Source organism: Gambusia affinis, linkage group LG01 (assembly GCF_019740435.1).
Source record: "Gambusia affinis linkage group LG01, SWU_Gaff_1.0, whole genome shotgun sequence".
NCBI classification, from domain to species: domain Eukaryota; kingdom Metazoa; phylum Chordata; class Actinopteri; order Cyprinodontiformes; family Poeciliidae; genus Gambusia; species Gambusia affinis.
Window position 1 is genome coordinate 44847625 of NC_057868.1, and position 27897 is coordinate 44875521.

General features: G+C 38.7%; 4 protein-coding genes and 1 long non-coding RNA gene across 5 annotated transcripts; 1 reads left to right on the top strand and 4 right to left on the bottom strand.

Moving 5' to 3' along the window:
* LOC122836744 lies at positions 1-5119 on the bottom strand. Its single transcript, XR_006371605.1, has 3 exons — positions 4755-5119; positions 4563-4671; positions 1-51 (listed from the first exon to the last, which is right to left on the bottom strand). It is a non-coding gene; the product is annotated as an uncharacterized LOC122836744 (long non-coding RNA).
* An 815-nt stretch (positions 5120-5934) lies between these two features.
* On the bottom strand, positions 5935-14496 carry LOC122836746 (solute carrier family 35 member C2-like). The gene is made up of 10 exons (XM_044126585.1): positions 14386-14496; positions 13746-13938; positions 13487-13637; positions 11434-11497; positions 11275-11347; positions 9928-10096; positions 9720-9803; positions 9029-9204; positions 7597-7726; positions 5935-7069 (listed from the first exon to the last, which is right to left on the bottom strand). Exons 2-10 carry the CDS (start codon positions 13854-13856, stop codon positions 6924-6926), a joined length of 1104 nt encoding a protein of 367 aa, XP_043982520.1. The 5' UTR covers positions 13857-13938; positions 14386-14496; the 3' UTR covers positions 5935-6923.
* Positions 14497-15385: 889 nt separating this feature from the next.
* LOC122836762 (transcription initiation factor TFIID subunit 13) lies at positions 15386-16050 on the top strand. The gene is made up of 2 exons (XM_044126610.1): positions 15386-15517; positions 15591-16050. The coding sequence occupies exon 2, from the start codon at positions 15595-15597 to the stop codon at positions 15970-15972; it is 378 nt and encodes a 125-aa protein (XP_043982545.1). The 5' UTR covers positions 15386-15517; positions 15591-15594; the 3' UTR covers positions 15973-16050.
* A 1209-nt stretch (positions 16051-17259) lies between these two features.
* Positions 17260-21448, bottom strand: LOC122836753 (troponin C, skeletal muscle-like). Its single transcript, XM_044126598.1, has 6 exons — positions 21340-21448; positions 20422-20473; positions 19368-19511; positions 19041-19155; positions 18805-18941; positions 17260-17895 (listed from the first exon to the last, which is right to left on the bottom strand). Exons 1-6 carry the CDS (start codon positions 21340-21342, stop codon positions 17864-17866), a joined length of 483 nt encoding a protein of 160 aa, XP_043982533.1. The 5' UTR covers positions 21343-21448; the 3' UTR covers positions 17260-17863.
* A 1658-nt stretch (positions 21449-23106) lies between these two features.
* On the bottom strand, positions 23107-27641 carry LOC122836769 (troponin C, skeletal muscle). Its single transcript, XM_044126623.1, has 6 exons — positions 27536-27641; positions 25987-26041; positions 25669-25812; positions 24588-24702; positions 23997-24133; positions 23107-23272 (listed from the first exon to the last, which is right to left on the bottom strand). Exons 1-6 carry the CDS (start codon positions 27536-27538, stop codon positions 23241-23243), a joined length of 486 nt encoding a protein of 161 aa, XP_043982558.1. The 5' UTR covers positions 27539-27641; the 3' UTR covers positions 23107-23240.
* Between the last annotated feature and the right edge of the window lie 256 nt (positions 27642-27897).

Sequence of the window (27897 nt, forward strand, 5' to 3'; positions counted from 1 at the left end):
AACACACAGGCGATGGTCTGAATCCAAGGAGGCGAGAAGACATGATGGGACCTGAAACAATAAAATAATAAATGTTCAAAGTTGACTTATAGTTTGTTTTGTTTTCATTTTGGTCTCTTTGATCATTTTATTTCCAGACTCCAAGACATTCTTGTAATCATTTAAAGAAATATTAGTCTGCACTTCCCCATCTCTCTCTGTGGAGCAAATGCTTTTTCATTATTCATTCATTTTCTCCTCTGCTTTTTCTCTTTCTTCCATTTTTGAAGAACATGCAAATTTCATCCTTCATTGTCAGGTACAGAAAATGGACTAGAATTTAACTTAAATGTACTCAAACAAGTAACCAGTTCCACATCACATTCCACTATTTAACATTTTATAGAAACACGCCTGACATATTTGTTTTTGTACAACTTAATCAGTCTTTCAAATTGCTGTGTTTGCACCTGTTTTGCAACAAACTCCCAAAACCCCTGCTTTAATACAGGCAGTCCAATTGATTAATCATTGGTTTTAACCTGATAAATTCAGTAACTTCATCTTTCTTTAATAAGTAATGACAATGAAATCTGACGGTGAACATCTGAAGTTAGATTTTTTTAAAATTCAGGTCCTGTAGTTAATTTCAGCGTGTCCTTATAAAGTAAAATTCTAAAAATAAACGATGGTGGTATTTTATAGCTTTTAGCTGATTGCACTATGAGCTGATAATAAAAATGACTAAGGTGGATGCTATCTGCAGTTAAACAGGAGGTAAAAAAAGAAAGAAAAGTACGTTTTTATGCAGATTTTTTTCAGCCTTGTGGTTGCAGTTTTGGTGTTTCTTCCGGTTGTCGAACCGCTAAAATTCTGTAGCTTTGCAACTTTCCTCACAGATTCTAACCTGGATCACAGAAAGTCTGGAGAAGGTGACACTTAGGAATGTTCTTTTTAGAAGCACATAACATTTTTGAGGTGGTCTGGTCTGGATTGTAGGCCATCTACACGACTCAAATTGCCCTTTAGGTTTTAATGATCTTTTAGAAGCCACAGACTCCGGTGTAAACATCCTTCCTATAGCTTCACACATCCCTGTTTATGGATCTCTGTGCTGCCTTACTGCGCTCCCTGTACTGTGAAAATATTTTAAGCCACTCTTTATATACATTACTTCCAACAAAGACTTACCATATTCAACGTGATTTTGATTAACAGATCTTTCTTTGGACTTTGGCTGATTTCTCATTCATTTTTACTTGTGGTACCTGAACAGTGCTGTCCTAAAAAATGAAAACTGACTTTTTTCAAACAAAAGATGCATTTCATTACTAGAAACCTACTACAGTAATAAGAAGCATTGAAAGGTCCAGTCTTCAGAAAACAGAAAAAACTTTCCAAAGCACTGATACGCAACCTGAAAGAGACTTAAGAATCACACTCTATAATTACTTTACTTATAGTGGCAGAATATTGGAGTAGCTCTGTTATGTTAACTGAGATTTTTTATTTTTGTATACTTTTATTTTTTAAGTTGAGAAATTGTTGTGTTTTTATTTTGGACAGTTGGTTTATCGCTCTGGTTTGGATAATGTGCAGCTGGACGTACAGAGACTTAAACAGGAGCAGCAAAACCAAATGAGAGAAATTAGAAGTGCTTGCCAAGAGCTGATGGTGTCACCCAGGACAAATATCATCTCTGCAGCCCCAATATTGAGCCGTTACACAGTAAAAAATAAAACAAAATGATTCAACTTGATTCCTTGTTGCTTTGACTCACTTAAGTTGTATCAACTTTAGCCACCAAGTTCAATACACTTAATTAAAGCTATTGCTATGACTTTTATTAAGTTGACTTGACTGTCTTTAGGAATTACATTAAATTTGTACTTTTTTTTTTCTTTTTTGTGACTTTTTAACTAATTTCTAAGTTAAGTTGTTTGTTTTTTTTTCTCTATCAATCATGACAGTGATAAGCAGTCATGCGGTAGCAGTCTTCATCTTCAGTCAGAGGCTTTTTCATATTCATTGCAGGACAGACTGCTACCAGAAATCGTTCCTGTCCACAGCACCACCATCCACAACGAGTCTTGAAGATACTTGGATGACATAAGTTACAACAACATTTAATTTTCCTTTGGGCTCAAAAATCTACTTTTCAAATTAACTGAATTAAAATAGGCTCTTTGCTAAGAACTTTGCAAAGTTTACTAGGTGTGAATAGCAAACTGTCTGGGTTTAGACTTAGTAGCCTGATGACTCACATGTCATAACATAAGGGACAAAAAATACATTCCTTCAAAATTGCTTAGATAATGAGAGAAAAAAGTTCAACAAAAATGCCGTAGAAAGGGACGTACTGATCAAGATCGCTTTGAAATATTCTGAAAAAAATAATTAAAAAATTAAAAAGTCTAACATCTTGGAAGCAAAATATATAAAATAGGAATGCCCCGAGCTTTTCCCCTACCATTATTTGAATTTTCCAAAAATAATCTTCCTCATCAGCAGCTTCCTGGATAAAACCCAACTTGTCAGCTTTTCCCATGGGAAATCTACTTGAAAGGATTCAGACTACAGATTTGTCAGTGCTTGCCCCATCACATACCCTGAAACCCTCAGACAGCTAATGACACACAGGACAAATGCTCAGGACTTTAAATGCAGAGCATTTAGAGTCGGCCTCCTTCTCAGTGGGCCAATTTCTAACAATACAACGAGCATGCTGTCAACACTCCTGTGAACTTTTATTTGCAAGTCTTGCCTAAATATGATGATTTTTGCCAAAATTCAGTTATTAAAAAACATTGCTAAAGATCTTGAAATCTAACCAGGTCAAGCCAGTGTTGGGAAGTCAAATGAAAGCAGCTGTAGGCAGGTGACCTTTACAGAACGGGTTCAGAATTGCTGATGGTTGGTTTCTGTGAATAATAGCACTGTGTGGCAAACTCTAGCTGAAAAACTGTGATGACCCATCACTGGCCCATGATCAGGCCTCAGATTGCAAAATATTATTCCAGGCTTGTGAGCAGAGTCAATGCAAAATGTTTTTTTTTTTTTTTTTTACAAACTTCAACACATTTTACTTTGGATTTTCTGTGACAATACATACACCAGGTGCTGCGAAATGGACAGATGACAGGAAAATGATGAAGAACTTTCTCTTTGACAAGTAAAGCAGGTTGTGAGTATGGGGTGCCATTTGTAAAGTTACACAGTGAAAAACTAAAAGCAATATTCAGCTAAATTTAGCCTGTCATTAAAAAAAATTACTGCGTAGGTTTCTCAAATTCATATTTTTATATTTTTTATATTTATGGTGACATTAACTAAAGCAAAGCTGTAGTGGCTGTGGGTGATATGCTACTCGGGAAAGTTTCTACTGCTTTTTTCTTTGTCTTGATTTATTTTATTTTTTTTACCATCTTAGCACATGTTTTTAGAAATAGATGTGAACCTTGGAGAACAACTAGCAGAGACAGCAGAGAGAAGCTTAGGAAGGGATAGGTTATATGGCAAAACCCCAAGCAATAAGAGAATAATAAGTGAAGGTCCCATAATAACTCTGTAGTCGGTGCAGATTCATAGCTCAAGCTAACGCTGCACATCACCCTGGACAACCATTTCCCTCATGATACATGGTGGCACATCAAGCCTTGAGTGATCTCCATCTTTTCTCTGATCTGCCTGCTGTGTTCCTTGGTCTTGCAGATGCTGTTTGTTCACTACTGTTCTCCATCAAACCTCTGAGGCCTTCAGAGAAGAGTTGCATATTGACGGAGGTTCATTAGTACATAAAGACTTCTGAAGGCAGACAACTGAATTGGGTTTTATTTAGTGTCAGACTGCACACAACTGTATGCCACATTTCAAAACGTTTTAAAAAGCAACCATAATTTTTCTCCAATTTGGAATTCTACTGCATTTTAGATTAATAAAATACTTTGTGACAAGATGTGAAAAGATTCATCTGCAAAGCACATGGGCCTACTATCTGAGTAGACTAAACACCAGTTCATTCCTGGAGCTTAAAGGCCTTTGTAACGCTTCAATGATTTTGCTTAATTACTAATCTCTAAGAAATCTTCTGAGAACGGTCAGCAAAAGGAAGTCGTGATAAAAAAAGATTTTCCCACAGAAAACTATTCAGAAACTTTAAGAAAATCTTATGGGGAAAACCCTTAAAAAAGCTCAAACTGGTTTCTTGACAGGAAACAGTATGTTCATAATATTTGAATATATTTAAAAAGTTATAATTGTTTTTAAAAACATACCTTTACTTTTAGAATCTAACAAAGTGGTCAAAAGTACATATTTTAAAATAGGTCTATTTAAAACTGCAGTCCAAATGCATGCAATTTTACATTAATTTAAGGATCTCAATTGACAAACACACCCCAGTTAACCTAAAAGTTTTACATGTTTTACATGTTGCGTAGTTAGAAAATCAATTTAGCATAAATTTTAATTAATCTCTGAAGCTTAAACAACAATAAGTACTTTATTATTTATTTACGTAAGCCTGCTGCTTATGTAAATAATGTAGCTCAATGTAGACAATTAAAACTTAAAAGGAAACTGACCTGAAGTTACGCGAGGTTAGGCCACTAGGATTCACCTTACAGCTCAGGTGTTGTCCGGTCACGCAGGTGTCCGTTCAGGTGTTTCCTTCTCTTCAATAGACGGTAGAAGCTAAAAAAAGGTCCGGAAAAAAATAAAGGTGTCCCACCATCTTAGAAGCTCTTTGTTCAGGGAGCTGCCAGGTGATGTCTTACCTGGCCCGGTCGACGAATTTCAGGTTATTCCGTCAAAAACTCTCCAAACCGCATTCCACTGGAGGGGATGTCAAAACGATTCCGCAAAACCTGGAAACGAGCTCTCCTCGTGTCCGAACTGGAGACGGAGCTGGGTCGTCCTGCTGCTCCGCTCCGCCATGGGAGTGGCTCTCCAGAGAATGTTTTAAAAAGTCAGAGAAAGTCAGCCCAGAACTTCTAAACCAGGTTTCAAAACGCGGCTCTGCTCCAAACCCTCTTCACTTTGCTTGCTAACACCGGAGGTTCGGTAACAAGTATTTCTGATAATCCCACGGCTCAGTGGTAGAGCACGCGCACCACTTGGAAGGGCAAGTCCTCACAGTGTTTGACCCTGGTTCGATTCCCACCCTTGGGAGATTTGCTACGTTTTCCCCTTCTGTCTGTCCAACTACTGGTGGATAAAGGCCACTAGTGCCACAAAAATCTTTAAAAACATAAAGCACATGCTTGTTTTTGTTATTTTTATTTGTATGAAGAGTACGTTTAAGGGCTGTATTGACCCAACTGAAAACTTAATGCTAAACAAACAAACAGGATTTTTTTTTAGGTCAAACAAAATCCATTTGTATAGATGCAAAAATATGTGGAAGTAAATCTCAATTTACACATTTATGTTGCAACACAGCAACCTGTTACAGGAAGTGAGAAAATTAGTTATTCAGAGAAAAAAAGACAAGGATTTCACTGCAGAAATGTTGGACCTGGGATTTTTTGTGCTTTGTCTATCCTACCCTGCCTAAAACTAAAACCAAAATTGTACTTTCAACTAAACAGTTTCAGACTTTTATGCAGACAGTTATAGCAAACGTCTGTATATCCATGTTTTTCACCCTGCAATCCCCCAATCTACCACTTCACCTGATGTGAAGATCCAATTATTTCATGATTTGGTTGGAGATAATGATGGAGCAGCAGCTTTAACCATGATCATGCATATATTACCTTGTTCTTCACCATGATAGACTGGCCCAGCAGTCAAATTGCTGCAGCTTATTCATCCACACAGCCCCCACTTGATCACTGAACATGGCGCCCAGAAACTTGAAACCGTCCTCTTGAAGCAGAAGTGGGCCCTTCTCCCTCTTCTCCCTTATAGACCAGTTGAATGTTGAGTCATAGAAGCAAATGACTTAAACAAATGTTAACTTGTTTGTTATGTTTATTAAAAATCTAAATAAAATTACATTTTACTGAAAATTATACACATCAAAATCTTTTCATAAATAGCGATGCAAATCCCCGACATACTCGTTAGCAAAAATAGCTCATAAGGCACATAGCTTTGAAATAGAAGTAAAAGCCTGGAAAATGTTAACCAACGTTGAACCAAACTTTAAATTTACAGGTAGAGCGTTTTAAATATTGGTCAAAGTATGATCATTTATCCTGTATCCAGTATCATGACAAACACTATGAAATGATATTCAGGTCTACGACATCTGACAGCTGCTAAATGCCAAGCCCAATGGGAGGTATTGAAATTGATGCAACAATCAATGGCCAGACCTGAAATGGCTAACTTTCTCTTAATTATCAAGTGGAATAATGAAAAATATGTTTTCCTCCTATCCATAAAGTACATCAGAACTAAAAAATGTGAGGACTATTCTTTTAAGCACACACACAGGATCTTCTTAATCCTATTAATCAGAAAAAGGCTGACAACTTTATGATACAACAAATAAAATAAGAGACAATTATGTAATTTTGTCATTTTCTGTTTGATTTAAAACTCTCACCTCAATCACAGAACCTGCAATTTTCTTTTCCCATCTTAATCATTACAGCCCTTAAATAAAACCCCACTGAATATGTGAAAATTGGAACCGTAAACTGGTATCGGCCAGACATCAAAGATATCTCCACCTGTCAGACATTAAAAATCCAGAATATTTGACTGTACTTGCTACAATTTACTATCAAAATATTTTTATTTTTTGTTGCATTTTAAGTCCAGAGAGAAATGTATAAACAAGGAAGCAACAACAAAAAAAGCTAGAAAAAAAAAAGAAAAAACTAACAGAGGTTTGTGTCACACTGAAGCCCTTCAGATAGAAGAAAACTGAAACGAAGAAGCTGGAAGAGCTTCTCTAAACGTTAAGGAATGAGCCGGGTCCAAGTGGGCTTTTGTCAATGCAGTGAGGTTTCTTGCTCCTCCTCTTCATCGTTGTAGTCATCAGCAGCCGAATCCTCACATTTATCTCCGTTCTGTCGAAGTAACGGCAACTGAAGCTCTGAACTTCTACTGCTGAGCTGCCGAACAGAAGGAACCTTATCTGATGGGGGTAAAAAACCACAGGTTAGACTCATTTCAGAAAGGGAAAATTATTCATACATCTGGCAGAATTGAATTTCAAATGTACATAACCAAAGAATTTCTCTTTGATTGGAAACATTTCTCAAAATGTAAAACAATGTAAAAGGGGCATCAGTTTCTGAAGATAAAAAAAAAAATCCTTTTTTTATTTTTATTCCATTGAAAGAATGGCATGTTGCAAAATTTTCTGATCTCAATAACAAATGGAAAAATCTTCACTGGGTTACAGGAATAAAACACTTGAGGGTGTTTCCTAGTTGGACTAATGAGATCTTACTAAAACCATGACCTGAATGAAATGTGTATATATAAGCAACATCTTTAAAGCTCAGTATATTTTGTAGATGATCATCAGAATAATTTCAGACATTAAAAATGGACATTAAATTAAAATCTAGGAGATGGCATGGATCAGCCTGCAGGGTTGCAGAAGGAAACATCAGACTGAACCAGCAACATGGGAGATAACGTCTTTTACATGCTTACTTTTGGAATAGTATGTTTTGAGTCCCACGTGTAAAGAAATCCCACAGAGACACACTGCGAACCCCAGCCAGTTCAGTTTGCTCATTCTGTCTCCCATCAGAGAGGCTGCCAAAAGCAGCGTACACACCTCCTACAGGAAACACCAAGCGATAAGTACAAGTGGGTTAGGATTACAGCTAGAAGACCAGAAACTACAGCAGGTCAGAAGAACAAGAGAAAACAGCAATGTTGCTGCACCTCTTGGGTTACTTTGACAGATGGATGAAGTATTAAACATTAAAGCTCCAGTCAGGAATGTTAATCCTAAAGTTACAGTATTTGGATTAAGGCCAGGTTTTAATTCAGCTAGATGGCTGACAGATAAACTGTTCCAGAAAGGTTCACAGTGAACATTTCACAGTAAAGCTAACAGCTGAGCATCAACTGATGGGACTTCTTTGGAAATGCCACTGTGGAAGAAATTTCAAAGAATGCACATTGTACACAAAGTACCTTACAAGGTTCAATTCAAACACGTCAGCATTTTTAAAGTAAGTTTTCAAACTTTTCCAACACCACTTAGGAAATAAAAACAATACAAATGAACTATAAAAGAAAAAAACAAACAAAAAAAAACACGCTTCAATTCACTATTACCTGATATTTTTACATTTCTTCCTGTTATTAATATCTTGTGGTAGTATTTACATTTTACAGCAGGCATGAAGTTATGGAAGAGGATTAGGGCCACTGAAAAAAAAAAAGATTTTTTTTTTTCCCCATTGGAAAAAATGGGGAATGTATGAAACCCTCTTTCATACAAGTTAAACTAAAATCCAACTAAATTTTACGTCTTAAAATGTCTCGCTCACACGCATACACTGTCAATCTGACTAGTCTGAGAACGTAACACTAATCTAATAAAAACATCCCCAATATTAATAATGTTGTTTATTGTATCAAACATTGTTAAAGAACATTTAACGTATTAAGCTTATTGATCATTACACAGATCAATACGTCACTGAGCTATTGGGAGTAAAAAATATTCACTACATTAAGACAATCCCAACAAATTATGTTAAGGTAAATTACCTTCATTAAATTGTAAACCACAATATACACAGAATGTTTCAAAAAAAATCTAAAAAAAAGCAAAAAAAGTTCTTGCTACGTTTTTTGACATTTAGCAAATAGAAATAATTTTAGTGATTCTATCCAACTTAAAACAGACTGATGAGAAAATACATCAAAAAGGTTTATTTTTCTAAACCGTAAATAACACTTTCCAGACTTAGGCTCTTAATCAAATGTTGGACTCTACTTTATTGCAAAACTGTTCAGTTTGAATATCAGTCATTTTCAAGGATCTACACAGAAACGAAGCAAGTTCCAAACCTTGAGAACACCTAATTGAAATTCACACATTTTCAAGGATTTCAAGCACCCTGACCTTAAAGATTCCTGATATCGACAATGTGAGGCTGGAGGTTTTGGAGACGAGGAGAAACTCAGAAAAGCCCAAGCCGAAGGCCAGCGTGCCGCCTACGCTCAGCGTCATGAGGGAATAGAGGAGTGGAGAGAGCTCCGTCACACGGAACAACTTCTCCGAATCACTCAGGCTCAGCGCTGCAGAGAGAGGACAGAAACAAGACAAAGATGGTGGACACACTGCAATATTTATCAGATCAAGATATCTAGCTAATGGAAGGATTCTTCTTCAAGGTTGTTCTTCAAACTATGTTTTCAGAAAGAGCAAGGCTCGTGGCTCAGAATATATCAAAACACTAAATTAGTTTTCAAAAGATTTTGAAGAAATAATTTGTTACCACATTAGATCAATTTATACATAACATTTTATGTAGTAAGCAGCAGAATGGGTTTTGTGAAAAAAAAAAATTGCTTTATGGTTATGCTTGAAGAAATGCCAGCCAGAATAGACTAGAAACATTATTTTGTAGATTAAAAAAAAAAAGCTTTTGATACAATTGATCACAACATACTGCTGGAGAAGTTAAGTAAATATGGTACAAGAGGTGTTGCTTACCAATCGGTCTCCTGTTACACAGTGACAGTTCAAACAATTAGGTGAAAGAAATAGATTATTGATAAACGTTATATACTGTAGCTTTGACTATACTCACCTTCATTGTAGAGAAAAAGGGGAAAAAGTCCAAGAAACATGAGAGGCTGGAGGTGGTACATGGTATCGATGGGGTTCTGAAGACCTGAAAAAGAACAAAACATCTAACAAGCTCAGCTGACTTTGTGTTCTTAAAATACAACAGTGACGCAGTCCACCTCCAAACTAAACACATAATAGTTTCATACTGAAAATGACTCAAGACCGACCCAGCTCCGCTTTCTGCATGAGGACCTGAGTGAGGGTCCAGCGGATTCCCCCGATGAAGGAGGCCAACAGCACCATGATGAAGCCCTCCATGTTGAACTGAGTCGATTCAAATGTAAACATAAAGAGTCCGCTGGAGATCAGCAGGACCACCAGGATCAGGAAGGGGTTCTGGTTAAAAATGGGAACGAAGGGGCAGAACAGACGCTGTGGTGAGATTGGAATCTCTGTGTGTTGGAAAAGTTTTAATGACATTCTCAGACTTCCATTTTTCAGTAAAAAGAAGATTCAGTTTTTATTCTGCACCAAGAGAATAATAAAGCATTTATTTGATGTCCTAAGCACTAAACGGCAAAAAAAACAAGTAACATTTTGAAACAGACACTTCTTGAAGGAAGAAATTGTAAAATTACAAAACAAAAGGAGGTATTTGAGGGAAAATTATTCCATCATTATGAAGATTTCTGGGACCATTAAAATGTTTTCTAATGGTTTCTAACAGTCTTCCCACAGCTCACTGACAAATTTGAATGTAAGAAAACTCTAGTATTGTGGAATTTGTAAAGGATTTCCTGAAACAGGAGACTGTAGGAAAGAGCTTTATATGGAGCTAAATTAGGGCCATGCAATTTGTTGACATTTTTTTAAAACTGAGACAGAGATTTAAACCTGAAGGAAAAAAAAAAAGTACAAAAGTACTTTAGAGACAAGATTCTTCTTTTTTCCAAGTTTCCAGCTTCTGGCTCTGTGTGGCGTGTGGGTGGGGCCTCAGATGACGTGGAATGATGACCGACAGTGCAACACTGCGGCAGGACAAAACATTCAATGCTGTTGCATCCAGAAACTGTGGGACCCAAAAATGTACGGAACTCCACAGGAAAATAAATGAATCGGAAACTGAATGGAAAACAAAACTTGATTATGAAAAGTAGTTTTGAACTTTTATCATTATGATTATTACAGTTTAAAATCTTATTTTCATTTTCAAAAGAGTTTTTTTTTTAATTTCATTTTCAATTTTGTCTTTTTTTGTTTGTACAAACTATGTGGTCCCAATTTAGCTCCATACTCTTTTTATTCAGGTTGGTACATTAAAACCAGACTGAAAACTTCAGTCATTCAGTGATTTTATTCCAGAAGTCGATACATTAGTGGAACAAAATCAGCCCTAAATATCCCAGATGTCAGACCATTTACTTCTAGTTGTGCAGCAACTTACAGACAGTACAAAAGAAATAAAGAATGAAAAAAAAATCCTCCTGTTTAAAGACACTATTCTTTGTTCATTTTAGGCCACTTAAGGTCAAAATAATTTGAATCTCTTTCAAATTCAAATAATCTTTGCTCACCGGCTCCTCTAGTTTGAACACAAGGGAGAAAAAGAGAATGAACAGCACTGCAGAGGACTTGGTCATGGTGTACCTTCAGCCGTAAAGAAACAGACGTCAGGATGGGACATTACAACAGTACAGGTGACAAAGCTGTGATGCTCTTCTCCTTTAACTTACAAACTAATGGTGATGAACAGGAAGCTCCAGTTGGAAAGCCCTATATCCAGTGCTGTTGCCAAGGCTGCAGAGAAGATGAACATGTTCACTACTTTTCTAAAATTACAAGTCAACTACACTTCATGTACATACAGTATGCATGGCCACGAAACTGATACTATTACACTGGATATAGAGGGAATTAGGCCTGTCACGATAGCAAATTTTGCTGAACGATTAATTGTCTCAAAAAACTATTGCGATAGACGATAGTATTATTTGAAGACCTTTTTACACAGATTTAATGGAAATGACGTAATAATGCATGAGATTTCCTGCCAAAGATGGATGCACTTTATTTTCAAAAGAACACCCAACACTGGAACTTATAAACAAAATAAACAAAACAACCAAAAATAAAAATAAAATTGATTCTCAGTCTCCATTAACAAAAATGTACTTGAATAAAAACGAAATAACATAAAGCCAAAGTGTAAATAAATACTGCATTCAACCAAAAGAGTGCAGATTATAAAGTCTGTTTACCATATTGCCCTTCAGTAATCATTAGATTTAAATAGAGAAGATGGGCACATCGACTACCTGATGCAATAAAACTTTGATCTTTCTAAGATTGTGGCTTGTGATCATCCTGTAGTGTGTAGTGTGTTGTGGCGCTCCGATCTAAATCAGGGGTTTTCCCCGCTGGGATTGTTAACGCAGCCTGTTGAATGTGACAGGTAGCCAATCAGAAAGCGCAGATTCTCCTCCTGCTTTCTGAGGGGAAATTACCGAGGGGAATCCCAAACAGCTGAAACGGCGCAATCCGAAGTCCAGCGGACATTGGAGATAATATGTGGAAACAACATTAATGTTTATAAAACATTTTGTACAAAGAATATAGAAATGACGAGGGGAGGAGTTGGAGCGAAATCGCTACGTTAATGAACCCGGTAACTTTTCAGCTGTTCTTCGTTAACGTGACATAAATAGATTATAATGGTTTTCATTCAGTCAGGACGTTACGTTGCAGGTAGATTGTAGTAAAGCATTGATTAATGCCTGGTTTTAAAATTAGTTAGCTGGACTTGTAGCCATTATGTTGTGTCGGCTAATGTGATCTCAGATTTTGAAAATACAGCACTAAGATGGTGTCGTGTGCGCTGGACATTACACTAAGGAAATGAGGAAGGGAGGGTCAGTGGAGAGCACCGGAGTTGAGCCTTTTTTCATTTAACGTCATCAACAGAAAGAGAAAAAGGCTGGAAGAGACGATAACGCCGATAATTAAAATGACATAGATAGTTTTAAATTATCGTATGATTAATCGATTTTTCGTTTATCGCGACAGGCCTAGAGGGAATATACATGAATGGAACATGATTTTCTAATGAATGCACTGTAAGTCTGATGAGCTCGTCACATGGACTCCTTCTTAGACTATCACTCCAAGAATGGTTGTAAGCAGCATGATGAGAAGCACTGCTGTGCTGATATGCAGAAGGCAGAGAGTCAAAAAGAGGAGAAGCTTCTTAAAGAAACATAGGGAAACTTCAAGGCGCCAAATTACACTGTCAAATTTCTCTTAAGTCAGCATTTCTATACCAGCTGAAGGTAACAGTTACTTGACTGGGAGATAAAATAACACTGTGTGCCTGAAAAATGCTTAAGGTTGCCTTTTTAAAAAGCCAGACCTGCCAATTTCGATTTTGCCCATTACAGACTTGTTTTGCAAAATATAGCGACAAAGATGTTAAGTTGGTAACAGTGGGGTGACTTGTTAGCTGTGGACAACCAAGTGGGCGGGTCTGTCGGTCAACCCTTGATCACAGCAGAGAAAAGGTAACAGCCGCTGGCTTTCAGACCTTTGCTCAGGTAGATATGATCGGTGTCACATCAGCTGATACTTCAATGTTTAAATGTGTGATGAAACTTATCAATTTAGATTTTAGTCAAATAATTATTGAAGAGGCAAAAAAACCATCAGTAAACATCATAAGACCTGACCTTCAACCCCTGGCTCTCAGAGTCGACAGTGAAAACACTTCAGAGTCCAAAAGTAACAAGAGCTTGCCTGTTGGAGCCACTTTACGGAGGTAGTCTTCCCAGGTCAGAATGATGCGGGGCTTCCCTGTCCAGCACTGCATAGCCCGCCGCGTCAGAGCTGACAGACAGAAATTGACGCCAAGATGAACCAGCGTCATAAACAAGGGATAGTGGAAGCCCTGAGGAAAACAGAAGCAGACGGAATAAACTAGAATGCCTCCCATTCCCTGAGAAATGCTAAGATCCAGTCTGGCAACAACAACCACAAGTTGCATAGAGGTTCTTACTTTCATCAGCCATTTGTTATAGAAGGTGATGCCTATGGAGAAGACATAGTAGAGGAGAACCAATCCGACAGTGCGAAGGCCCCGGAAGATAAACTGGACCGGCCACGCCATACGGAACCGCTAATGAAGACAGACCACCGTCTTCAAACAAACTCTGGATCCACCCATTACTGTTCGCTGTGACCGGGACAACCTGAGTTTGGAGAAAATTAGGGGAAAAGAGTGAAGCAGTACTGAAGTTCACAGTTAGTGAGGATGTTAGCGCCAGCTGTCTGCCAATCACGGCAGACCCACTCCTTTACAGAAGTAGGACCAGGCTAAAAAAAGTTGAGCGATAGAGGATGATTTCCTTTCTCAGAGCGAACCTTTTCTCGAAGTTACCCCAGGTTCTCTAATTGTGAGATTAGAGAATGGTGGTAACAAACTGGACAGACAGACGGACATAATTTACTTGTTAAAACACAGTTCATTTTCCAACTCATTTTTACCAGGGTTTGTTAACAGCTGTTACACAGACTGAATGCTTTAGTACGTGGTTAGGCACTCGGACATAGTTTTCTATTAAAGGAACACGTGCTCACGTATTATGCGCGCCGACAGCAGGTTAAAGATTTGAAAATGACAGTTTAACAGCACTTACCGTCTATTGTGCGACTACATGTCTTGTTTTTTCCCCTTCTTCTCTTTTTCTTCCTCTTTTTTTATGGCGGTTGGCAAGCAACTTACTGACGTGCATTACCGCCATCTACTGGAATGGAGTGTGGATCGGGATGCTACATCTTCTTTTTTTCTTCTTAGATTAAATGACGCTTGGCAAACAGTGTGCAAAAGTGTGCATTACCGTCACCTTCTGAACTGGAATGTGAACTAGAATGGAAATAAATATGAAGTTCAACTGAAAAGCTATGAAGTAGTTCAACTAAACTGTAGTGTTCCTCTTTATGAAACTTACACTGGCTTCCTCGGCTCTGAAACACACTTCCTCCAGTCAGTAGGAATATAGATTTTCTCCCACTACTTACATCACAGCTCAAAACACTCTGGCTGTTCACTTTAAACATGGATTTTAACTGTTGTCCAATCTTTTCTTATGGACCGTCTATTTTTGTAATTAATTGTTTTATTGATTCCATATTCATTTATTTGTTCTTTTCTGTAACGTGACCCAGAGTTTTGTTGCACATAGAATTTCTATCACAACATCTTGCCTTGACTGAGAGTGAGAAATAGACTAAAGCTAAAAGCTTTCTGCCCTCATTAACGCTAATAAAGAAGGGAATTAATTCATTGATATAAACGGATACTTTATCCCTTCTTTGATTTGAGCATTTATTGTACCTCAGATACAATGAAAGGAATCCCAACCCTATCAACCTATTTACGGTCTCCGGATTCTGATTGGCTCTAGGTTCAGATACTGATAATTATTATAATTATTTATTTATTTCAACACTGCGATGGACTGGTGAGTTGTCCAGGGTGTACCTCGCCTCTCGCCCGAAATGTCTCCCTGGATATAGGCCCCAGCACCCCTACCGACCCCACTAAGGACAAAGGTGTAAGAAAATGAATGAATGGATTTATTTCAACGCTATACCAGTTGCAAAACTCAATGATTTTTCAAGTTTATTTCCTGCTGCACTCCAGTCCAACAGGTGGCGATAGTGCACTGATAATTTGTTTACAAGTAGCCTATGATATACAAACAGGAAGTAGAAATTCAGACGCTCTCCGGGCTGTTGTCTCGCGCTTCATTTGAACAAGGCAGCTATGTAAGATATGTCTTTTTTTGTTACGTTTCCACAAAGTTTAATTGACTTTAATTATATTTGTGTTTATTTCTAGAGTAATGGCGGAGGAGGAGGACGAGCCGGGCTTCGAGGAGGAGCTGGAGGACGGCTCCGGCGGGGTGGACGCCGCGGGCCACGGCAGAAGGAAAAGGCTCTTCTCTAAGGAACTCCGCTGCATGATGTACGGCTTCGGTGACGACCAGAACCCGTACACAGAGTCCGTGGACATCCTGGAGGACCTGGTGATCGAGTTCATCACGGAGATGACCCACAAAGCCATGTCCATCGGGCGGCAGGGCCGCGTTCAGGTGGAAGACATAGTTTTTCTGATCCGCAAAGATCCCAGAAAATTTGCCCGCGTCAAAGATTTGCTGACCATGAACGAGGAGCTGAAGAGAGCCCGGAAAGCTTTCGACGAAGCCAATTATGGCTCTTAATAGACACACGTGTGGACACATACTGCTGATACATCTGATTACAATACTCGTTTAATTATATACATGTATAAGCTTAAATATTGCATGAGTCTGTTTTATTTTTTCAACTTGACTTCCTCTATTTTTCAGTAACTTAATATCATAGATCAATACGCAATTCCAAAATCGCTCATATATTTCATAAGATTGTCTGAAAGAGTTTGAGTAAAGTAAATTACTTACTTTACTACCATTTGGACAAAGCCACACAGTCGGTACTCTTAACACTGGTTCCCAAGACAGGAGTTGATAGGAGCCATGTTTAGGGTTCCATTGGTGCCAAAAATATGTTTACGTGCGATCTGTGCTGATTTCTCTGTGCCGCACATTATGTGGTATGCTGACCTACAACAGTTCTAAATGAAGACCTTGCTTATTATTGCTGTAGGTCAGCATACTACATTAGGTGTGGCACATAGATGAAAATGCACACCTTAGACACATGCATGTATATTTTGGTGCTAATGCGACCCCATACGGTTGCAGGGCTTAATATGATTCCCAGGAAAGAAAAATTAATACAAGAGTTCCAATTTTTGCAGGTGACGAGATCAAAACCACTTTTGGGAATTTCTTTTCTTTTTGAAGTTATGTGGCCTGTTACAGCTGGAGTAAAACAGAATTCCATCTTGAATTCCTTTTTTTTTTTATTTTAAATATTTTAGAATAAAGAACGTTAAGTATGGTGATAGTATTTTGATGGTCTGCAACTGCGTTGCTGCTTCAGTACTTGAATGTTTTGCTATAAGTGATGAAACCATGAATTCTGCTCTTCACTTTAAAATCCTAAGAAAGAACACCCGACTATCAGTTCTTGTTTTTTCACCGGTTGGGAAAAGAAAAACATACTAAATTTAGGTTTTGTAGCAGAATTGAAGCGTTCCAAACCACAACCTGGACAGAATTTTATTGTCAGTGTTTGGGGCACCTGGGGTTTAGGAAACAACACAACAGATTGTATTTAATGTTATTCAGTGCTGGCTTCCATTCAAACTGGGGAAAAAAACAGACTTTGGTGTAGAAGATGTTTCTGCTGACCCATGCTTTGAAAAGCGACATTGAAAAAGTAAATATTAATAAAACAAAATCTAAAGTGGTCAGAGATTAACCTGCCTGGTCACAGGAAGGAATGATAGATGTTAAACTCAATCAACAAACACTGAACCTGAACTTCTGCACTCATGACACCGTTTAATTTTTTCAGCCGGTGTACGCTGGGACGAGCACAAATTCTGAAATTGACAAAAGTAAAGAAACAAAAAAAGATTTTATTTAAATTCCTCAAAACAAAGTAGTTTTTTTTTTACACAGACCATAAATATGACAGACCAACTACCAATGAGCATGTGTTAGTTCATTTATTCTGTTCAAGCAAGTTACTTCTTTGTACAGTAAAGTGTTTGAAGTCCTTGGTCTATGCAGCAGGTAACAGGCTGCCTATCTCTCTAGACTAGATCTAGATCACAGCTTCACCAGCAGAGAGAAGGGGGGCTTCGCCATGCATGCAGATGGTGTTTGGAGACAATCTCCTCACTGCAGCCATGCTGTCCACTCACAGGAAACAGCATCAGCACAGTAAATATGGCAAACTGTCTGCGTCTATCAGCAAGTCAGGATTAATATAGCTCAGCTAGCGACTCTCGCTCCAAAGCGAAGTGTCCTGGCTGTCTGGTGAGGATGTCTGCAAGGATGGAGAAGGAGGCAGTGAACCTGGTGGACAATGTGTCTTAGAGTGCTTTTTTTTTTTTTCGTGAGTCAGTGAAATAGAGGTAAGGGTAGAGCGTGGTGCAGATTTATTCAGAAAGGGGTTTTCACAGGAGGTTGGAGGAATGTCCATTGAGTCCTATTTGTTTTACTGCACATTCTCCATCATCTTGAGGAATTCTGGAAAAAAAGAGATTGAACAGAAAATTTTACCCAACAGGATCAGCAACAGTTGAAGTCCAAAAGCTGCAGATTTATTCATTTAACCCAAATTCTGTGATTCCGCTACGTAGCTAGAACATAGCGGAATCTACGTTGTTATTGTTGAATCCCCTTACAGGGGATTCAACAATAACATTTGTTTTAGCTGGATTAATTCAATATTGGTTCAGTCCTGTGTTTTGTATTACTTGATTCTTGTTTGTGCTTCCACATTGCTTCATGTCCCAGCAGATAAAGACTGAACCCATTCACAAATCACTTGTAATTCATGTTTTCTATTGTTTCGTTGACAATAACATAAGATTACTGATAATGAAGGACCGAAACACTTAAATAAAGGAAAATGTTCTGGCATAAAAACTCCTAGTGAGAAAAAGTATCTTGTGAGAAAAGAAGCAAGAATAAACCCCTTTGATCTAAGATGTGTAATCTAACTTAGAGTTCATTTTTGCAATGTTTTGTTCGACCAACCACCATATCTTAACCACAACTGTTACCAAAATAACCCAAATTGGTTATTTTGTTACCAAACTCAAAATAGCGGTTATGTGTACCACAAATAGTGTTATTTTTAACAATTAGTTTTTATAGTCTAGCAAGAATCTGTAAATCAAGTTATAAAGTCAATGGATTGGAGCAGAAAGTTAATCTTGCAAATTTCAAAATGATGTAAAAGAACGAAACATCTGCGAGCAGTTTATTATTATTATTAGTATTACTATTATTATTATTATTTATTATTATTATTATTATTATTATTATTATTATTATTATTATTATATTTATTTTTAAATCTAGTTGCTCAAAGATCAAGATCAACTTCTCCACAGGGAGTATTTCCTGTTTACGCATCTCTCATCAAGGTACCGTCAAAGTCCAGCATGCCGTCGGAGTTCTTGTCTCCGTCCTTCAACAGCTCATCAATTTCATCGTCTGTGATGGATTCCCCGCTGCTGCGGATGATCTGGGCGAACTCATCTCTGTCGATGTATCCATCGCCGTTCCTGTAGGAACGCACGAGAAAATACGGAAGCATAACCATAAAAGAGAAGGCATCTTCAAAACAGGCTCTAATCCAAACTCCAGCCGCGCAGCGGACGCACTTGTCGAACACACGGAAGCACTCTGACAGCTCTTCCTCGCTCTTGCCGGCCTCGTCCTCCTTGAGCAGCCTCACCATCATGACCAAGAACTCCTCGAAGTCGATGCTACCGCTGCCTGAAAGTTAGCAAAACAAAAAAGAAGAAGAAGAAAATGAAGGCTAAAGCCCCGAAATGACTGGTGAGATGTTGTGAGCTCTGTTGGACTACATCTGAACACACTTGAATTCCGAATTAGAAAAATATTTTAAAATATTCAATGATGCATTTGGCTAATGGCAGTGCAACGCTTTTGTGCGTAAAAGTAAAACAGTTGCGCGTTTTGCTCACCATCCTCATCGACCTCCTCGATGATTTCATCCAACTCTTCTCTTGTCGGGTTCTGGCCCAGCATCCTCATCACGGTACCCAACTCCTTGGTGCTGATGTCGCCGCCACCGTCGGTGTCGAACAGGTCGAAGGCGGCTTTGAACTCTGGAGGTAATCAATATGGAAAAAGTTATGGGATGTTATGGGATCTGGGCGCAGAATTTGGCTAATAGACATTAATTAAGTTGTGTGATTATAACTTCCAAGCATCACATCATCAAGGTTGGACATGATGATGTGAGAGGATTATGTTTTGTATTTTTTTTATCAGAAACATTGCATATCGCTATAGCAACATATTGATTTACTGCTGTTTTCTGTGTTCAATTGAATGGGCAAAAGCCCCTCTTTTATTGTCTGCCTTGAAATTTTATGCCACTTCTGTATTTTACGTGTCCTAATGATGTGAAGCAATAATGAAGAGAGATTTTGCAGTTTATTCAATTTGAACAATTCTGTGTTCAGCCCAGTATTTTATTCAGTGTTTAACTTTAGTTAAACACCATCAGCTACTGTTTTTTTTGTCACAAATCCCGCCTAACATTTTTTGATGAGACAACATCTTAGACATTGTAAAAATATAAGGAACTATTATTAGATTTGTGGTAGAGAAGGCTTGTTTTGGAGGAAGTGTAAAGTTTGAATCTGGCTAAAGTGCTAATGCTAACTCGATTCCTTAGCAGAGCTTTCTTAACCCCAGAGACAGTTAGTTGTTCCCAGAGACAGTTAGTTGTTCCCAGAAAAGTGTGACTGTCGAGGTTTACATCTCACCTAACTTGAATTGACTTTGAAAACCTGCTACTGTTTCACTAATGTTTTATGCTCAAATTCCTATTTTTTTGCTTGTTTGTTTTGATGAGTAACTGATCCTAGATTTATTTAGTTAAATAGACATTATTGCAACAATTTGTTGGAATCTAACTCCTTTAAACAAAGATCCCAATTGTCACACGAACTTTTTTTTTCAAACTTTTTTGGACTTATTTCTAGCCGTCTGTTTTATCAGCGTACTCACCAGCCAGCATTTCCTCGCTCAGATAGGACCGGGCCTCTTGTTGCGCGTCAGTCTGCAAGAAAACAGGGGTCACTTCACTGCAGACTTTATTACTGGACTCTATAAATCAGTGTTCAGCTGAATTGTGCTTCGGTCCACAGCAGTGGAAGGGATTGTCAGAGTCTGCTGTGAGAACTTATCATTTTTTGACACCAGATAGTTGATTGAAAGAAAAAAAAAATGCTTAAAATACAAACAATAGCAACCATCTGTGTAGAGTTGTAGTGAAAAGTAAGAATTCTTGGGGTGAAAAAACTACAGGAGAGATGAAATTTAAGCTCTCGGGATTTATTTCAGGTTAAGTTTGACATTATTGTCAAGCTTGCGTCTATGGGTCACATGGTGCATCATAAATGCTCCGGTCTCAAAAGGACTTTATGGAGTGTGTTGAAAATTAGTCCAGCTATTTCAGGCTCAACACATTACACTCCCTGTATATGGCCCGGAGACATCCAATCCCCTGGAATCTGACTCCTAAGCAGAATCTGCACTTTCTCAGCTGACACTCCATCCTGCTCCTCATCAGCAGGCAATGCTCAGCCTTAGGAGTATTTACAGGAGACTAACCTGTTGAGACCGAAATCAATCCGTGTTATAAGAAGTCGATCAAAATGTTGCGCAGATTATCCAAATTAGCAAATTTAAAATTCTAAAATTCAGTGTGCTAAAGAAAAAAAAAAACCTGATCAACAGAACAGATAAACATCTACTGGAAGCCAAAAGAAAAAGTTGCATCTGAACATCTCAGCCAAAGGATCTTATTAATTATTCCATCATTACTACAGAACTTTAATATGACTCATGGCTAATTAGATACCTGGTACACCGATAAACACTGATCACCATAGAATGGTCATTTACGCAATAAATTTCTCTTACCATGTTTGTGGATTATGCTTTCCCCCCCAATTATCCGACGTGAAAAGAAAAGCCCAAAGGAGTGGTCAACCCGTGTGCACCCCAACAGAGAGACTAGACATCAAGACAAGGTTCAGACTCACTTTAAACGGGGGCGGCCAGGCCCCGCCCACTGGATCTCACAGGATTCCAGATTTAGTATCCTGAACTTTTAGGGTTCTGGGGGACTAGGGCTAGGCCAATCACTCCTTGGAGACTGACGCTGTAGGTACATGAAGCAGCGGAGCTCGGAACAAAGGAGGCCTTTTTAGCAATTCTGAAATCGAGGGAAAACAGAGGAATGTCGGAATCTGAGGAGACGCAGGAGGGATCGTGGAGGGATCATATCCCAGCATGATGCTGATAAGAGTTGATGGAGCAAAGACAAGCTGAAGGGATTCTATTAGAACAGTAACTGCGTTTTGTATTTTAAACTTGTGGATCCTGATAATCTTGGCAACAGGTTTAATGTGATGACTAAAAAAAACAACAGAGCTCTGATCAGCTGGGTCAGGCCTTGTAAACACATGAGGGTCAACAAAGGAGGTGGAGGTCTTCATTTGACTGAAGCAGGTTGTCGGTTTTGTGATGTTGAACCTTCAACGTGTGCAGGGGTCAGATGGCTTGCATAGCTGATAGATTTTCAGTTAAACAGGGGTGCAGAGAGAAACCCAACCTGATGCTCCAAGTTTGGCTTCAGCTCCTGGGAGGTGGGGGGGGCGACTTCACATTCAGTACAGGAAGATATTGAGAAGTTGGCAGGGGAGGGTTTTTCAGAGGTAGCGTGGGGGCTGAGGAGGTTGCAGGCTATAAACCCTGAGGAAGACCAGCGTTGACTCATCCGCGTTGTGACTTCCTGTTTTATGCCTCCGACAGCGGCTGAGACTTTGACTGAGTTGAAAGTGGAGACAAAGTAGATGGCGCTTGAATTTCGTGAGACTTCGTGAGACCAGCTACAGTCATGTGTGAGAAAAAGGAGGTTACATAGAGAGTAGGGATCAGGTTGAAATGTCCCAGCGGCTGTGTTTCCACTGACCTTCAAATTGGAATTACGAAAATTAAATGCGCTTCATGGAAACACGGCAATTTTTCAATACAATGTTTTTGCGCTAGGATGAGGTGGTTTTAGGGTCGTGTCGAAAGCAGTGTATTTTAACCGAAACACTTTCTTCACATCACACCATTCAGGTGCAACCGGATGTAATTAGTGGCAAAAAAGTCAAAGAAAATAACAGGGAGTGGAAAATAGGAAGAAGGCGCGGGATTTTTTAAATGACTTATGGTGCAAACAAACTTATTCATGTGATTTTAACTGGATTTCCTATTTCAGGGAAACGCTGCAATTACAAAATTATGCTTTTTCAACATTAGCAAAATGGAAATAGAGCTAGTGAAGGTGGGAAAGATGGGAAGAGCGATGGAGGCTAAAACCTGTCAATTATGGTGCGGATTTAGAAAAATGAGGAAAATAAACAACAGCGTAAGGAAGAAGCTCAGTTTATTTATAGAGCAGAGCTCATGGAGCGTAAGAGACTGAGGGTCTCATCGGGTCTGAGGGTGAGCAGGATGAAAGTAGGGGGTTGAAGCCAGCTGGTGTTGCATTTCTGGAGACACGGCAGCTGCCAACAGGACAGCTGAGGGGCCGGCGTAAGAAAGCGTCTTCGTCTTAAATGGTCCGAATGTATATTTATAGAAATCCTTAACAACACTCTGGGTTTTTACATGAGAAGAAAGAGAGGAAGCGCTGACTGAGGGGGAGAGGCATGGAGATGTTTAATTCAACTAGGTTTGTACATTTTGTCAACCATTCATATTTGTAGCATTTAGTTTCTTCTCAGAGGGGTTTATTTGATTTCTGAGGAAGGAATGTAGAGCTGGGCTCATCACTGGACATTCTCCATCATCTTGAGAAACTCTGAAAGGAAAGAAAAGAGATCAGAATGTCCATTATCCACACCGGCACAGTTATTCAGACCATGCAAGGAGCAACTAAGCACCTTTATGTTATGTTCGGTCCATCATTTACAACCCACACATTGTGGCGATAAAAGTATGAAAAATGAATATTTATCGCATTGGTTTCACATTTTTGTTGAAATACATTGGGTGTATTATTATTATTATGCATGCTACCCACATTCACTAGACATTTAGTGAATGTATAACTTCACTTACATTATTTCTTATTAAAGCTGTGTACGTTTGTGAGAGTATCTCAATGTCTTGCTTTACAAAATATTCAACCTTTTTTTACCTCATAAGCATTCAAATTTTTTGTTTTTACAATCACAAGCTTTGATGTGTGTTATTTTAAACTTAATTTAATCATTTCTTTTCAGCTGCACATTATTTTTCAGCCTGCGACAGACTGGCGACCTGTCCAGCGGAACGCTGCTGGCGACCCTGTCCAGCAGCGTTCCGCCTCTCGCCCGGAACGCTGCTGGAGATAGGCACCAGCAACCCTCCCGACCCCATTAGGGAAGAAGGGTGTAAGAAAATGGATGGATGGATGGATGGATGGAATATTTTTCAGCTTCAAATCGTTTATTTTCAGTTCCAATTTCCTGTCCAGCTTAACAAAGAAACAATGGCCCAATCTAGCTCTGTCATTTTCCATTTGAAAATGTCAACAATCTTACCATCAAAATCAATTTTTCCGTCTTTGTTCGAGTCTGATTCGCCAAACATTTCATCAATGTCTTCCTCTGCGACCTGCTCTCCAGTCATGTGGAGGATGTCTCCAAATTCTTCCCGGTCAATGAAGCCGTCTCCGTTCCTGCAAAGACAGAGAGAAAATGTGTTAAACTGTCCTCTTCTTATTTATTTTTTCTTTCATATGACCACACAAGCAAACAATTCATACATATATTTAAAGGTCTTGACATTTTTTTTTCAATACTTTTATTGTTGTATCAAGATAGTTCACAAATAAATGTTTGTGAACTATATTGAATCACATTGTAACAGCAATATTGTCATAAAGGTGATTTACTTAAAGCAAACAAAATATGTCTATGTCTATGAGTGAGATGAAAACTTTCTTCCATCATATTAGAAAGATTCATTCCAAAAAGTTAAGCCTACTGCTGTTAACTCTCTGAACTGGCAAACAAGGCGTGTCATCAAATAGTATTTCGTCCTCCCTCAGTATTTAACGTTCTCGTATTTGAGTCTGATGGATCCGAGGGTTTAAATACTGAATGCAGCGTTTGGCTTAGGGAGAATCATACTTGTCGAAAATGCGGAAACATTCCGAAAGCTCCTCTTCGCTCTTTCCGGCCTGGTCCTCCTTTAGCTGCTGCACCATCATGACCAGGAACTCCTCAAAGTCGATAGTACCGCTGCCTGAGAAGACATGGAGTCAGTGAGATGCCAGGGTGTAACCCCGCTTCAGCTAACTCTCACCCCAACTAAACTAAACACAGGAAACTACCTGCATAATATGAAGATAAAACAATGGTTTACTTGCTCAAAGTACAACAGACAAATTGCTTCTACTTTTTTATCAGTGTGCCTGGATCCAACCCTCCAACCAATCAAGTGCCTCCCTGGGAATCTATCTATATATAGGATCAATATATAAAGTTTATTTGAATGGCACATTTCAGCAATAAGGCAGTTCAAAGTTCTAAAAAAAAAAAAGAAAAAAAAATAGAAAGTCATAAAAAATTCCACAGTCACCAATTGAGTAAACCAGTAGCAAATATTACATTTTCATGAGTGCCGTCATCATTATCATCATCTATACACACCATATATGCTTGTCAATGTCCCATTTACTTTGGTCCAAAAGCAACTCTAAACAGGTTGGATTTAAAGAAACTCTGTTTCGACTGTTTCGCAGTTTTCTGGACGTTTGCTCCAGATTTGAGGTGCATAGAAGCTGAAAGCTGCTTCTTCGTGTTTGGTTCTGGTTCTGGAGATGCAGAGCAGACCAGAACCAGAAGACCTGAGAGGTCTGGAAGGTGGATGCAACAAAAACAGATCTCCAATGTATTATGGTCCTCAGCCGTTCAGTGATTTACAAACTAACAGGAGAATTTTGACGTCTGTTTTCTGAGCTACAGGGGCCCAGATCAAATGTGTCCAACTCCAGTTTTGGCCGGTCAGTGTCCGTCAAGTCTGAAATTTTTCCCTTGTTCACCACTTCTGATCTATATGATCCACATTTGCAGAGCCTATCACGTCCTGATCAGTTCATCCATCACTTCTGATAAGATGTGTTGGAGCAGGAAAACATCTAAACCATGCAAGACACCGCCGTCTGTTTGGATTTTCGGCCGTCAAACCAAAGTACAGCAGAATCCATACCGTCTTCATCCACCTCCTCAATGATGGCATCCAGCTCCTCTCTAGATGGGTTCTGGCCCAGCATCCTCATCACGGTGCCCAGCTCCTTGGTGCTGATGTCACCGCCACCATCTGTGTCGAACATGTCGAAGGCGGCCTTGAACTCTGACCAACAGGAAGAGAAGATTGAAATTCAGACAAGATGCATTTGCTGCAATTGTTAGTTTTTCTTGGCCCCGTATTTCTAGAAGCACAGCATAAAGTACATTATTTTATCTCAGTCGGTTCAAATCAACAGGTTATTCTGCAAAACTGAGAATTTCCACACGGGCATCAGACCTGAAATCATCTCCTCTGTCAGGAAGGAGCGGGCGTCAGTTTGGGCGTCAGTGGGCTTGGAAGGTCGTACGAAGCCGGAGAGGAGAAGAGGGAAAGGAGATAAAAGTGGTCACTGTGTCTCTTGAGTGGCATCGAAGCAGTTATAACATTATTACACAGTAAGATGAGTGATTGCATTTCGGCTTACTGCAAAGAGAAAGAGGCGCTTAAAGTCACCTGAAATTATCACTGAGTAAAATAAAAAAATGTACAACAGAGTAATGAAGGTAAACACTCAAATGAGAGAAAAATGGAACCAGCAAAATGACTATGATGAAGCTTTTTGTCTATAACTGATTGTCATGTGGGAGATGTCTGAAGTTTTGTGATACGGCAAAACAAAAAGCTATTTACATTTCCAATATCAAACTGTAATTCCTAACAAGATCTACTGGACATTCAACTTCTTTGAGCTCCTGCTCATTACGTCACTTGATTTGATTCAGTATAAACATTTACACACCAAATTCAAAAACACTTAATAACTTATAAGTTGAAAAGGAGAGCCAGAAGGAGAAATGTATTATATCCACACTTGTATATAAATTAACAATTAACTCAGCTAATTTAATTTCCAACACAATTTCTCATTTTTCCTTTTTTTAATCGATCTCAACACTTTCTGAGTAATCAGTTACGTAAAATTAACCAAGTTGAACTTTGCTGAGTTGTGATTAGATATTTATCTATGTGTGTTAGTTTTTACTAAAGAATAACCTGGTCATCTATTGGCTTTTTCTAGACTTATTCCTTCTGACAAGGTAGAATGAGGTTTTTTTCTGGGTTTCTCCTCACATAATACCAATCAACTCTGGGTTAGACTTTAACAAGATCTCCTTGTTTGATCCAAGAACAAAGATGAATTAGAAATAATTTGGTATCACTTCCTGTATCTCTGACCTCCTAGTCACTTGATGAACAAAGGCGGTCCTTCCAAGCTCCTCAAGCTCTACATCTCAACTACCACTTTCAATCCATGACGAGACAATACTAGTAGTTGGCGAGATGGCAAGCTGCAAATGGAAATGCAAATTTCTCAAGGTGACTGTCCAAAATTAGAAAGACAGCACATCTTCTCTCTTTACTCATCTGTGCGCTTTCATATTCGCATGGCTCCTTCCTGTATAAATGACAATCTTATGTAGTTCAGCTACTGCAGTAAACAAAGGCGGATTATATATTAAGAGCGATCAAGAGTGACAGAGACTTAACCTTTAAAGAGAAGTTGCAGGAATAGTTGTGCGCTCAGAGGATCTTTGTTTGCAGCAACTGTGTGACTCAAATTAAACTCGAAAGAATTTCAGTAATTCCAACATCTGAAAACCCAACTTGTGTGTAATCTTGCTGCTCTCCAGAAAAAAAAAAAACAAGACTTGAAGTCCTAAAATTTGATAAAATAGTCTTCTTGAGATAATCATTTCCATCTTCTGGTTTCTTGTTTTAATGCCATCAAGGTAAATCCTTGAAGATAAAAATCTTTGCGTGTCTCCTTCTGTCTTCAGGTTCTTACCATGGTTCCTGGTTTGGCTGGTCAGGCACTTGTAGAGACAACAGGCAACAGTAAAGGAAACCTTTCCCTCCACGCAGTTCAGGTGGCACTGTGCCTTTCTTTCTCCCACTCCATAAATACCCTCTGTTCCACATATCATTTCACTAAAAATGATCAGGATTGGGCCTGAGAAGTCCTCCTCATCAGAGCTGGCCAATCAAGTCCAGTTTTAGATTGTGTCCTGTTACAATCTATTCCTCCCTTGTGTGTAACCCTCTACCATGTCTCCATTCTTAGAAGACAGATAAGCCCACTGACATTTACTTAAAAAACCCCAGAGGAAACACAGGGCAAGCTCCAGACAGCTGCAGCTTATTGTCAAT

Coding starts and splice junctions, on each gene's coding strand:
- LOC122836753 (XM_044126598.1), bottom strand. Junction 19,156..19,367: donor CGAGGAGGTCGATGAGGATG/GTGAGCAAAACG, acceptor GCTAACTTTCAG/GCAGCGGTAGCATCGACTTC. Junction 18,942..19,040: donor TGCTTCCGTGTGTTCGACAA/GTGCGTCCGCTG, acceptor GCGTTCCTACAG/GAACGGCGATGGATACATCG.
- LOC122836762 (XM_044126610.1), top strand. CDS start 15,595: ATGGCGGAGGAGGAGGACGAGCCGGGCTTCGAGGAGGAGCTGGAGGAC.
- LOC122836746 (XM_044126585.1), bottom strand. CDS start 13,856: ATGGCGTGGCCGGTCCAGTTTATCTTCCGGGGCCTTCGCACTGTCGGA. Junction 11,348..11,433: donor CTGTTCATCACCATTAGTTT/GTAAGTTAAAGG, acceptor TTACGGCTGAAG/GTACACCATGACCAAGTCCT. Junction 7,727..9,028: donor CGATATCAGGAATCTTTAAG/GTCAGGGTGCTT, acceptor TGTTTCCTGTAG/GAGGTGTGTACGCTGCTTTT.
- LOC122836769 (XM_044126623.1), bottom strand. Junction 24,703..25,668: donor TGAGGAGGTGGATGAAGACG/GTATGGATTCTG, acceptor ATGTCTTCTCAG/GCAGCGGTACTATCGACTTT. Junction 23,273..23,996: donor CGGAAAAATTGATTTTGATG/GTAAGATTGTTG, acceptor CTTTCCTTTCAG/AGTTTCTCAAGATGATGGAG.